At 40.2% G+C, this 14102-nt stretch overlaps 1 protein-coding gene across 1 annotated transcript in view; it reads right to left on the reverse strand.

Annotated features, from left to right (window-relative positions):
- syn2b (synapsin IIb) overlaps nt 1-14102 on the reverse strand; it is a gene marked incomplete at both ends in the record, with an annotated part of 105188 nt that overhangs the window by 4209 nt on the left and 86877 nt on the right. Inside the window, 6 exons of the mRNA XM_080421365.1 lie at nt 205-750; nt 4509-4570; nt 5148-5329; nt 9872-9974; nt 11870-11944; nt 12645-12787. Coding sequence (XP_080277491.1) covers nt 205-750; nt 4509-4570; nt 5148-5329; nt 9872-9974; nt 11870-11944; nt 12645-12787 — 1111 coding nt within the window. The remainder of the gene's footprint in view (nt 1-204; nt 751-4508; nt 4571-5147; nt 5330-9871; nt 9975-11869; nt 11945-12644; nt 12788-14102) is intronic.

The raw sequence follows: 14102 nt of genomic DNA on the forward strand, positions 1-14102 counted from the left end.
GGGCTGGAGCTGGGGCTGGAGGGGAGCCTGGGGGTGGGGCCGCAGGTTCTTCTTTGGTTGGGGAAGAGAATGGGAATGCAGGTGCTTCTTTGGTCGGGGAAAAGATTGAGGCTGCAGATGCCAGACTGGCTGGGGGAGAGGGTGGGGCTGCAGAGGCTGCTCTGGTTGGGGAAGAGGATTGGGCTGCAGAGAATGCTCTGGTTGGGGAGGAGGAAGGGGAAGCAGATGCTGCCCTGGTTGGGGGAGAGGCTGGAGGTGGTGGTCTGGCTGGGGGAGAGGATGGAGCAGCAGGGGCTGCTCTGGTTGGGGGAGAGGGTGGAGCAGCAGATGCTGCTCTGGTTGGTGGAGAGGATGGAGCAGCAGATGCTGCTTTGGTTGGGGGAGAGGATGGAGCAGCAGATGCTGCTTTGGTTGGTGGAGAGGATGGGGCTGCAGCTGCCCTTTTGGGAGAGGATGGGGCTGCTTTAGCTTGGCCAGAGGTTGGTGGTGAGGCTTTGGCTGCGGTGGCGCCTGAAGCTGGGGTTGGTTTTGAGACTGATGCTGCCCTGCTCATTGGAGGAGGAGGCCTTGGCACTGGAGGTCTATTGACCGAGGCAGCCTTCTGGACTGGGGCCGGCTTCTGAGCCTGGGTTGTTTTCTGAGCTTGGCCTTGACTAGGTTTCTGGGCCTGGCTGGACTTTGGCACTGGTTCAGATGTTTTTTTAGCTGGATCTGGTGATTTATCCACACTCTGTGATTTCACTGGTGCCCCTGGAGGATGTAAGATGAACAGTTATGTTACATTGTGATTGTGAACACGTGCAACCAGTAAATACATTTAGAAAATCTGAAGTACTGTAGAAAAGAAAAACTATTTTCATCCACCACCTGTTGATTAAATGCACCAGCTAGACAAACCAGGCACCCCCAAAACTCACCAAAAGTCCAAAGCAGATAATGGTACAGACAGAGTTTGATGGCTTTGCCATGCCCATTCACATAACAAAGCTTCATATTCACAGAAATCCTAACCAGCTTGATTCATCACTTGTATCTGCAGTGTGTGGAGCAAGCTCTGCATGTTTGGCTCACAATGACCACCAGATGGGAGCAAATCAACAGCTAGCACAACCACATGTACATAAGAGTAAAAGCTAACATGCTTGTTTTTGGATGCATTTGCTGTATTGAAGCCACATTCTCAAACACAAGGGGGCAGTAAGATGACAAAAATGAGATATTAAAAGGGGATAAAGGGGAGAGAAACAGAAAGAGGACAGAAAAGGAGAGGAGAGGAGAGGAGAGGAGGGAGAGGGAATGCAGGTTGGCATCAGTTACTGAAGCACACACAGTAAAGGAAGCCACCGTGCAGTACAAGGTAATTAAACAGTATTGTACATGCTGAGCAATAAGGGGCTGGGATGAATTTCCAATGGTTCTGCAAAGTACAAAGGGCAGATCTCAGATCAGTTTCCTAGACACAGTTTTAAAGGATGTGACGTAATATCACTAACGTTTCCAAGCTTTGGACAAACAAATACCATGTAATTTGGGATTTGACAAATACCATTCATTATAGTATCTGACAAATACAATTGGTATCTGTGTAATCTGGCATTATGGTATGGTATTGTGTTGGTAGATTGAAATCATTTTACATTGATACAGTGCTTACAGAGCTAATGAAAATTCACCATGCTCAGAAACAGCAATTTTTCTCACGTGAACAGTATTTGAATGGTTGTGAGTCTTACATTGTATTACTGTTTGTCATAAAGCATTCCAATGGTTGCTTGGGGCTCACATGATGCATAAAAACCAAAGAAAACATTTTACCCAAAACAACATGTCCAAAGTTAAATGTGGTATTTGCCATGATACAAGCTACAAACTATAAACTTTGGATAAATTCATTAAAGGAGGAGTTCACCCAAAAAATGACTTATTTTCTATCAATTACACACCCCATGAAGCCTTGGATTCATGGATTTATTTTAGTTTTTGTCGCATTCCTAAGCCAATAATTTGATGACCGGGTGTATTTCCAGTAGGAGACACAAAGAGTCTACTTTGAGTCTCCTACCGGATACATTAGCCAGTTGGAGACGGGAATCAAAGGATTAGTTTAGGAATGCGACAAAAACAAAAATAAATCCATGAATTCAAGGCTTCATGGGGTTTGAAATTGATAGAAAATAAGTCATTTTTGGGTGAACTACTCCTTTAATTTAAGGGGTCAGGCTCAGGTTTTTTCTAAAGAGGTATGAACGATTTAGCAATTTCTGATATATTAAGAGTAGGCTAGCAAAGTAGAAGCACTTCTCTTTCCTCTTGTCTGAGGAAAGCTTTCCCAAATGAAGTCATTATTATTGATTATTGTTGAATTTGTGTAGTCTCGCATTGCCACAATTTGCCAGGCATTCAGAGATCTCCCCCTACTGATATGCCTGGTGACGTCAAAATCCAAGGTTCGCTAGCACAAACGCTAGAAGGGCCACTAACAAACCTACCGTACGCCCACTGTTTTGAAAACCAATCACCAATCCAATAAGACTTTGGATGGGCAATGCAGTTTTTTTTGTTTTTTTTTTAATTGTTTCCACCCAGTTTTAGTAACAGTGTCTGGGAGATTGTCACCAGTCTTTAGTTGAATGAAGCGTTTAGAGACTGGCTTGTGAGTCTAGAATTTGTGTAAATCTAGAACATGAAAAAGAGGAAGGAGGGAGTTTGAGCCATTGTATCACAGCAAAAAAGAAAATAGGCATCAGCATGCAGGTAAAGAAAGGATGAAATGTTAATATTTGCAAATTGAGTTTGAACTGAAGGTGTAGGCCTAACCAAGGTTTGTAATGCCTAAGAAAACCACTATGTACTTAGCAATAGTAAATGTCGGATGTACCGAAGCCAGCGCAACAGAGGTTAATAGAAGCTCAAGACAAGTTGTTACTTAATGCAAAACATCCCAGTCTTGCGGAGGGAGCTTTATTGCTGGGTAGAGGGGAAAACAATGTGTTTACCAGGACAGACTCTGCACCACGATAAAGTACTGGATTTAAAGAGGTTCAGAAAACGCATTGCATAAACAAAATGAGACAGAAGAGCCAAATAAAACTCAATGTTCACATTGAGCAATAGCAGCGAACGTTTAAGAGATTATCAATATTTCTGTTTAGAAACAACAAAATTAGTCAGTAATCATACTTCCATAAAGAAACCTTTATGCTGTAGGCACAATACAATATCCAACACTGTCATACACAAAACAACCAGATTTAATGTGTAAACAACACAATGAAATAAACACATTTGCCACATCCATGCAGAATTAATTGACAAACATGTCTGATGTGATAGTACAAATTTAACATGCAAACACATTTACATAGACATGGACACAGACACAAAAGTTACAAAGTTACCACACACTAATAGACAGAAAAATGGCTTTGGCTTTGTAAATTGAACATCTTAAAAGCAGTTAGAATTGCTCCCATGAGGCACATTTAGTCTTAACAGAACAGCCCAGAGCACAAACACCACCACACTACCAAAGAAGCCAAGCTGGAAACAGTTAAGCCTTCAGTACATCAACATGTGTGTTTGTGTGTTTGTTTGTGTGTGTGTGTGTGTGTGTGTGTGTGTGTGTGTGTGTGTGTGTGTGTGTGTGTGTGTGTGTGTGTGTGTGTGTGTGTGTGTGTGTGTGTGTGTGTGTGTGTGTGTGTGTGTGTGTGTGTGTGTGTGTGTGTGTGTGTGTGTGTAACTGAATATATTAATATACTGTACATTTGCTTCTATAGAAGCAATATTTGTGAGGCAAACAGACACAAGGCCATAGCTAGAAAAGACAGCATCAGACCAGTTTCTTTACTTGTAGGCCTACTGTGAATATTCCATTGATGACCATCATCAATCGCCATTAAGGTAAAGATACAGATTCAACTCTTTAGTGGTGGCCAGTGGTAATGGGCGATAACATTCAGGAAGAAGGGCAGTGAATTGGTAAATGGCACAAAATTACTCATTACCTGTCTCAAAAGGTTGCCCATGCATAGCACATCGACAACACATCTATCAGAGTTGTACCGATATAGATGTGTTGGAATGTGTGGAATTGTCGTTATGTTGTTGTTGATCAGGTATTGGTAAACCTTTTATCTGGAATTAATGGTTCTCAATGTGCAGTGACTAGTAAACTGTAAATTAAGTTGGTGTTTTGCAATGATTCTTTCGCAGGATTTAAATCTTTATATTTCTCAAAATGAACTTGATTTCATTTACTTTACAATTATGAGGACATAACTTGAAATCCATGTAGTACTCTCAAACTAGCTAAACAATACTTCACCAGAGGACTGTACATAGCTGTGTGTGTATGTATACAGTATATAATAATAATAATTATTATAATTTTCTTCAGAAAAAACTTAACTTAACTCCCATTACTCATTGAAATTGGAAATCTTATTTAGAAAATAATACAATCTCTCTAGCTCATGTGTTTTACTAAGGGTGAACAATGTTCTGACAACCTTGAGGAGGAGGTCGCTGTCCAGGGGTCCTGTTTGGATCCACTACACCTTCCTTCTGGACGCTCTGGAGGGAAGTAGACAGTGAAAGAATATTATATATAGAGAGAGAATGATAATGTCATGAGAGAATGACACACAGAGACAGAGAGAGAGAGAGAGAGAGAGAGAGAGAGAGAGAGAGAGAGAGAGAGAGGAGTTAAGAGGTTAATTGGAAGGGTTCAGATAAAGTTACATCATTACACTACAGGACTCAAAAAACAAACCAAAAACAAACTAACATACTGAAACTGACATCCTTTTTCATTACATCACATTTCTCATGATCTAATCAGACATGGCAGGAGAACACAAACAAACTCCATGTGCACTTATTTATTTGTTTGTTATTGCTACTACAACCAAATAATTGTACTCTTCGTACTGTATAAGATGTAACAATAAAAATATTGTATCTTGAATCAAGGCCTGTAATTTGGGGAAAATTCAAATTCAGATATAGTATCCATATACTGTATGTATTGGCCTATTGTGAGAATGGCTTTGAGACGTGAACTCAATGCAATTGCGTGAGAACCTGCACTCAATTCCAGTGGGATCCATTATAATGCTTTCAGGTGGCATCAGACGAAACATGGATACTTTACCTGTTGGGGCTGGACAGTGGTGGGCTTCTGGCCCTGAGGGGAGCGGGCAGGGGAGCGGGCAGCAGCAGGCGCCTTGGCAGCCAGGGCCTGGTTCATTTTAGACAGCACCACCTCGGAGATCAGCAGCCTGTCCTCTGCCTGGTGGTCACCAATGAGCTGCATAGATGATCCCACGACCTGGACACAGAGGACATAGACGTGTATTGTAGAGTTATGCACAAAGTGGTTAAAGGGTTGCACCATTCATATTAGTACTGTGTGCGCCATACAGTAGATAAACACTTGGACCTGGTTAATTATCCCGGGGATACCTGGCGAAGGCCACATCGGCCACATCGGCCGAAACATTGTTTTATTCACCGCTCTATCTATTAAATTATGTTGGGAGCATCAAGACGGTCTGCGGACCTTTTCCTTTTGTTCAGTTTATTTAGTAGATCCAGCACCCGTCGAAATGTTTGGATGTGTGTGCAGCTCCTAACCACTATAAAGAGAACAGGCTTAACCTCTTAGGCCCCATTTTATACTTACAGAATTCTATGTAACATTTTGAAAGATTCCGCTATAATGTCATGCCCAAAATAGGGACAACATTTGTGAACCACATGAATCCTAGTATCCCTAATCTGGGCATATCATAATAGGTGAACATTCAGCGAAAAGAGGTGAACATTTGACAAAAATAGCAACGCATCACATTGTGAGTGTGTAACGGGCCAAGTATAGACCCCTGGGAAACCCCGGTCAACGAAATATATACGGTAGGGTTTAAGTGGTTAACAGTGTTGCCTAAAAGAGACCACCATGTATACATGTACAATGACACATAGATGTCTCCACTTTGAGCTACACAAATGCTATTTCTAAAGAGAAATCCTGCTTTTTTAAAATAGAGCCTAGCTCAAATCCTGGCTCTGATATCTGCACTTAGAATAAGCTACTAGTGCTTTCACAAAGTGTGGAAATACTGCATCGGACCCTGGAACGATGTATTTTCTCTCAGGGTCTGGCAGGGGACTGAGTTCCATTTGTAACTGTCATAATAAGCCTGGAGTGATACAGCGATTTGTCACCACCACAGCCAGAAGTCATAATCAACTCAATGGAGTTGAGCCACCAGAGCAAACAGTCGACGAACATATTTTCTGTGGCAATGCAGGACAGGCCACCCTCAAAGTGTTTTCAATAAGGCTTGTTAAGAACATCCCCTAGCAACGAAACTTTCTTTGGTGTCGGGGGAGGGGGTGATTATCATCCATCATGGAAGATGCTGTAGGAGAACACATGCACACACACACACATGCACGCACGCACGCACGCACACACACACACACAATACCTGTGGATTCATTTTAGCTCAGCTAATAAGAATTGAGTCTCCCTTACATTGTATAATGGAATATATATATCTCTGTTCAAACTTTGGGAAAGACCAGTCCACTAAATTACGACCATGGAGCTACTGAACTGCTAATAAAGTATTCAATCAATCAGTCAAACTGATCTAATAATGTATTTTTTACCGTAATAAACCCTAAATAACCTTACAGATCCCAGGTGTCTATATTTGGTCCCCTCCTTTCTTCCCTCTACACAAAATCTCTTGGCTGAAAATAGCTGATCTGCAAGCTCACAGCGTGTCGAATGTGCGCCTATTATGACACGCCCGGAATAGGGCTGCTAGGGGGCTGGTTCATGTGGTTAAACTGCATGGTCACTGCTGCAATCAGCCTCTCTGCAGGTGGGAGGAAAATGGGATCTCTTGACCGACAATCAAAAACCACAGGAGTCATTCCGGAATCATCTTTATTGTGCCATCTCTATGGCATTCAGACCACTTTTCTGCGAAGATGAAAGGGGGAGGCAGACGTTTTTTTTTAATGCTTCACCAGCTCGTTAACAAGAATGGGAACTGAACCATGTAACCATCCTACAAATGCAACTTCATTATTGTGGCAGGGAGGCGACCTTATAAGGAGAAGGGAGCAGAATTCACAGAGACGTGATGGGAGGGATAATATCACTGGAACACAGTGACACAGTGATTCTTCTGAACAGTGAACAACTTCTCAAAAGAATAGATTCAGTTTCTTAGAGTTTCTTAGATTCTTTTTCAAAAATAGCAGATCTACAAGCTCATAAAGCAGCATTTGGTGCCATGCTATGAGCTTGTATATTTGCTATTTTTTAACAGCCAAAGAAATCTAAAAATGACAGATGCGTTCTCGGATTGAATAGGTTTCAGTAAGTGGTTAAAGGATCCATGATTTATGCTACTTATTTCTACTTAATAAATAAATAAATGTGTGGTCTTCAGAGAGGTGTCTGTGTGTAGAGTTAAGGAGGTTATTGGCTTGTCCAAGCACCAACATTGGTTTTGATGTGGTTTTGTGTTGTCTAGCCTTAATAAAAAACAATCAGGTTCCAATGATATGTCCAAAATTGGATTTGGGCTGCCAGTCTGAACATAGCCTTCCAAGTTTCAAACATTTACAGGACTGTTTAGTCCTACTGCATGTAGGATAATATCCAGTATATAAGCATTCTGCTTCTGCTTGTGCTTTTTTAGTCATTACTTTGTTTATAATGTCTATGTTGTTTATACTTCTTCTATATTATATTGTAAATACTGTTTATACTTATCGTATTTTGTGATGCTTACTTCAAATGCATAACCTTTCACCTTATTCAGGTAAAAAGAAAACCTGAATATCATCAGTGAGATGAGAATATAGTGTCCAGTAATGAAAACAAGATCCTCATTTTCCATTAACTGCCCTGCCCTGTCTGTGTGTTGGGGTGTGTATACAATGTCTCATTCTTGATGATTCTTGATCTTGTGGTTTTGTGTGTTTGTATATAAATACAAAAGTTTACTCATGTTTTTTTGTGTGTGTTCCACCCTGGCCAGTAGTTTTGTAGTTCCAATATACACTGAGTCACCATGACCTGCCTTCAATGAGAATACAAAGAGGTTTGAGGCATTTTGACGGCTGAGATCAGAACATGTCAGGGGCATTTTCCATTTTTGGAATAATGGTTGCCGGTTCTTCGACTGGGATGAGTTACAGTAAACATGGACACAGCGATCTGCGTTCATGTGTCATCATGCACTGACATTGTGGTCAAGCCTTCTAGGAAACACAGAACCCATGCACTGAGAAAGAAAGACAAAAGGAGAAAGCAAAAGAAAGATACAAACAGGGAGATGAACGCGTGCGCGCGCACACACACACACACACACACACACACACACACACACACACACACACACACACACACACACACACACACACACACACACACACACATACACACACACACACACACACACACACACACACACACAGGGTTTTCAGAAATCACCACACATTGCATGTAGTCAATTACGGCCTAGTATAGATCCTGAGGAGGATCATCAGACTTAATTTATCTGATTGGTGATCAAAATATTTTGTTCCAGGGACCCCCCCAGAAGCAAAGATTTGAGTTACAAATCATGGAATATATATTTTTCAAAGCGAACCTTTAAAAAACATATATTCATTATATTTTTTGTGTATTTTTTTTTAATTCATTTAAAATCTTTCTTTAATAATATATATATTCTACTGTGTATACTTTATTTATTTTTTATTTTTTTACTTCATTTTGACAAATTTTGCAATTGTGTCTTATTTGTTTGTATTGTCCTTTGTTTTAATGGTACAATGAGATACCAGGGTTGTGGCTCTTTCGGAGCGGGAACTTTGGGGGGGTGGGAGGGGTAACATACATTCACTGTTTTTGTATGCCCTTTATTATAGACCTGTATGTGAAAATATATTAAAAAAAAAAAACCTTGAAAAAAAAAAAAAAAAAAACATATATTCAAAGATTTGCTAAAAAATTTCTTCTAAAATAGCAGATCTACAAGCTCATAGCGCCATTCGGCTGCTATTTTTGAATACCCAAAGTATAAAATAATGGTTATACAGTAGCTAAAATCTAAAATGACACAGATTGCGTTCCCGTATTGAATGGGTTAAGGTGTTTCCTGCTGAAGGGTGTGTGTGGTCCTATTTTATGTTAGAATTAGGGTAGACAGGCTAAAATTAAGATTCCAAGTCTATTAATATTCTAACTGAAAATGGTGCCAACACACTACGTCAAAGTTTATTATAGAATACAAGTATGTGACATGGTTCATAATTTCAGCTACTACATACTGTAGTAAATGAGTAATAACTAGAGCTGTGCTGCTACAGTATATTGCTAGTAATACTAGTCTGCTTGTTAATCCAATTTTCATTATAATTGTATATTAAACCATTCAATACGGGAACGCATCTGTGTCATTTTAGATTTGAGCTATAACCATTATTTTATACTTTGGCTGTTCAAAAATAGCAGATAGTGCCGCGCTATGAGCTTGTAGATCTGCTTTGAAAAAAATTGAAAATGTGTGCAAATCTTTGAATATTTTTTAAAGCGAACATTTGTAACTCAAATCTTTGCTTCTGGAGGTCCCTGGAACAAAATATTGTTTACAAATGTTCCCTTTAAAAATATATATATATTCAAAGATTTGCACACATTTCCACGATTGATTGAAGAAATCTTAAAATGACACAGAAGCGTTCCCGGATTGAATGGGTTAATCAGTCAATCCGTCCGTCCGTCCGTCCGTCCATCCATCCATCCATCCATCCATCATCCATCCCACTCCACTCCACTCACCTCAGTGATGTAGTCATTGCCATCCTTGCCACAGATGGCTTTGACAGCACAGACATCCAGCCCACCAAATATCTCTGAGCAGGTGTCCACCCACAGTTTGTACCTTTTGTACACAGAGAGATACACAACACATTAGTCAAGTATTTATACAAAAGATCTGCATTCGGTTTCTTTTTGTTTAGAAAGAATGCAAAATATTGATCGATGATGTAAACAAGACTTTAAGAAAATGGGACATTGGGAGTAAAAACACGTACAGCTTGCGTTCTGCCTCACACTTAATAGTATTAACTACTGTAATTACCCACTGGTAGAGTTTCACATTTCAATAGAATTCCTCAAGTGATCCCAACTTGAGGCTCAATTCTGACTGACCGACCGACCGTCTTAAAGTGATGTTGAATCTTGAGTTGTATAGCTACCTAGCCTTGATATATGTCCAACATATTGTCAATTAGCAATATGTATGGGTTTCTTATGTGCTCCTTATTGTCCGTGAGCCAGGACCCCGAATTTGGGCCATCGGTACAATCTGGGGGGAATAATTCTCAAAGAGTTTTTTGGGAAGGATGCCCTTGTGCTACAAAATATGTGATAGCATTGCAGCCGAGGCAAGCTGGTAGCTTTCTGTGTGTTATCACTCCATTCATAACCCCATGCCGAAACACACTTTGCAAAATTATACATAGAACCGAATGAAGCATTCTACTTCAAACTGATAGTTCTCTCTTATTATTTACCCTCTCTCTTTGAAAGATGATGAGCATATAGCTCAGACTTTTTTTTATTTTTTAAGTTGTTAAAATGTGCATATCTAGAAATGTCATCTATTACTGGCAGTGACAACATAGTGATTATACATTACACAAGATGTACTTCTGTTCTCATGAAAGATGTAACACAAAGTTTTCCTCTGTAAATCCATACAGATTTTGAATGAAATTTATTATGAAATTCATAAATCAAATGAAATGTGCAATGCGTTCACATACTATACATGCATGCTTGCTTCACTCTCCACACTGAAGCCTCTTGAAGCAGTCTACCACAGTGCTCTATATTAGTGATGGTTATCACATCCATCATTGTATTTTATATGAAAAAGTGGGTTGGCCACCTCTTGCAGTTCGTAGAGAGCAACATTGTTTTTTATTTATTTATAAGGCGTGGTAAGCTTCCTTTGTACCTATCCTCGCTTTTAGAACCAAAGGTTACTGGACATTCAACACGTTCACGGATACACATTAGATATACCAGTCCACGTAAGAGCAGTGAACAAGGAAAGACTGCTTTCATTTATTATGCTCCACACAAATGGAACAAACTTCAGGACTCTCTGAAACTGGTTCGACTGGTCTCAATAGAGACATTTAGGGTGCTTCTTGAGGACACACTACATACTGTAGTGACTGACTCTGATTCTGACTGCACCCGTTTCATGTAACACTATATTTATTTGCATCTGTGTCGTTGTAATGTGGTTTAAAATGTTTGTTATTGTTTTTCATTTTATGTATTGTGTTTTATATGCTGTTCCGACCAGCTCAAGGACTAGATGCAGTAGTAGAAGGGTGAAGAGAGGGTTTCCAATTAAGACAGTGATGCCAACTTGTGAACAATTGACATTGTTGCCTGCTTAGTGAGAGTAGTAGTGAGAGACTGATGCTTGTGAAATAGTGACCTTTGTTTTTGTGTATAATCATGGGGCCTTTAATAGTACTGCTAAATGTTTTTGTTTGAGTTTTTTGATTTGTTTTGTTTTTTCACAAGAAACAAAGTCCAAAAAAAACCAATCCATGAATATTTAGGAATATTTCCACCCCATTTTTGATAGAATAAATAATAAATAAGGAAAAATAAAGAAAAAAAAAGGTGTCCTACATGTATTCACTTAAATTGATTTTCTTTCAACAGCATGAAAGTGACTGTCATATTTGTGGCTCAGCTGTGACATGTGTGACACAATCTGTGCATTCTTGATGAGAATACAGTGCTCACTTGTCAGTCATGGCTACTTGTTCCAACATGGCAGACCCAGTGTTGCTCTTCCAGTTTCCAGAGATGGATGTTCGCCTGCAAAAGAGAAAACGGTTCACACATTTGCGCACACATGCACATACAGTACAGTACACACACTTATATATCATCCACCCTCAAACATACTGTACATATTTTATATATATATATATATATATATATATATATATATATATATATATATATATATATATATATACATACATATATTTATTTATTACAAACTTACAAACTATTACAAAAAGATTTGTAATAAAAATACAGAGGAGGATGTTTTCTTAACATACATTTTTAATGAAACTGTTAAAATGTGATATTAAATATTGAACATATCAGACAGTCTACATTTCCCAAAAGGAAATGCATGTATTTAATTCAGTCTGACCAGAAGCAGGGATAAAACGTATCCGCACGGGTGATAAAAATGAATGGTTTACCCCCCCCAGCGAATTGAACCGTGCATGCGTTGCAGAATTATGGGTCTATTTTTACACCTTCAGAGTTACATTAACGCTGAGGATTTGACTGTGCACACCCATTTTCACTAACCCTTGCTATCTGCCATAACCACTTAAACACCAGCATCCGTATTCTGGGTAAAACTTTCGATAAAACTAATCTACTAGATCTACTGATCTACAAGCTTACAATGCGCTGCAGCGCGACCCTCAACAACATATGGGTTTTAAGTGGTTTCTCAGTGAAAAACACCAACAGACATATAGTATGTACACACATGTATGCTTTGTAGTCGGCGCCGATCTTCTGGACTCTAATGTCATATTTGGCATCTACGAAGGGTTCTGTGGTGGTGTAGGTCTGAGTGATGGCCACCACGCTGGCAATGTCCTGGAAATCACTCACATTGTCCACTTTCACCTACGACATAATATAAGTCACATGGACAGAGTTAAACCCAATTCATAGTTCGGCATATGACGGAAAATAGCCGATCCAAAAACTCACACCGTGTTGCGGATCGGCTATTTCCGGTTTGTGACAACGTTGTACAACGGAGCATTAATTAGGCATTACAGTGGATGGCAAAAGACAAGGGAGACAAGGAGATGACGAGAGATAAAATCATCAGTGAGATTAATGAAGGATTCAGGGTGGTGTGTCCCTTCAAGACAACCGGTGGCAATGTCTTGGAAGTCATCGGCAGAACATATACTGCAGTTAAGTATAAAGCAAGGGTAGCTGTAGGGAAGAAGGCATTAGATAAATGGACTAACTGAGGCTGATGAGCTGGTTGTGTCGTGGCTCACTGTGCCAGCCCTATAGGGAACGAGTTGGAAGTCAGTCTCACTTTGCACTTTCAACAACACAGACAAAGTGCATCAGTAGGGCTTAATTCAAAGCCGCGTAACAACTAGCACTTCTGTCAGGACCACTTTAGTCTAAATAAAAGTAATTTCATTGCAATATTCAAGCAGTTATGTTTGGGGGCATGGCTCTGCTCTGGGATTCAACGTGCATACATGGAATGCCACAAACAGGGAGAGAAGCAAGCAAAGACCCCCCTGGGACACAAAGACCCCTCCTCCCGTGTACTACAGTATAGAGCAACAACAACAGTGACATCAGATAAAGATCTCCGGGTACTACAGAACAGAACAGCAACAGTGACATCAGATAAAGATCTCCGGGTACTACAGAATAGAGCAGCAACAGTGACATCAGATAAAGATCTCCGGGTACTACAGAATAGAGCAGCAACAGTGACATCAGACAATGACACTGATCAATCAGACGAGCATAAAAAGAAGGAGATGGAGGCGGAGGTGGGTGCAGCGAGAGCTTGTGGGAGGGCATGCGTATGCTGTGACAGGAATAGGCCAGATGAAGCAGTTAAAGGGAGTGCAGGTCCATAATGTGAAGGAATGGCAGTGACTGACTGACATCACATAGATAGTGGAGGATTTGGCAGGAATCAGCCGATGCTCAGCAGGAGATGCAAGGCTTGACACATTGTGTCACCAGAACTAACGCTGTGCTCTACTTCTACAAATGCTATTGTAACATCCTACTATATAATTGGAGTAACCTCTGTCTGTCCGTCCGTCTTGGTGTCCGTCTTGGGTCGACCGGGTATGGGCTAGTGGTTAATAATGCATCCACTTGCCAAGGTACCAGATGTACTCTATGCGTATACTGTGGCCTAGTGTTCTGTCACTTTACGACACGGGCAGTT

This window comes from Gymnoscopelus braueri (assembly GCF_963280865.1).
Source record: "Gymnoscopelus braueri genome assembly, chromosome: 3".
In the NCBI taxonomy this organism is placed as follows: domain Eukaryota; kingdom Metazoa; phylum Chordata; class Actinopteri; order Myctophiformes; family Myctophidae; genus Gymnoscopelus; species Gymnoscopelus braueri.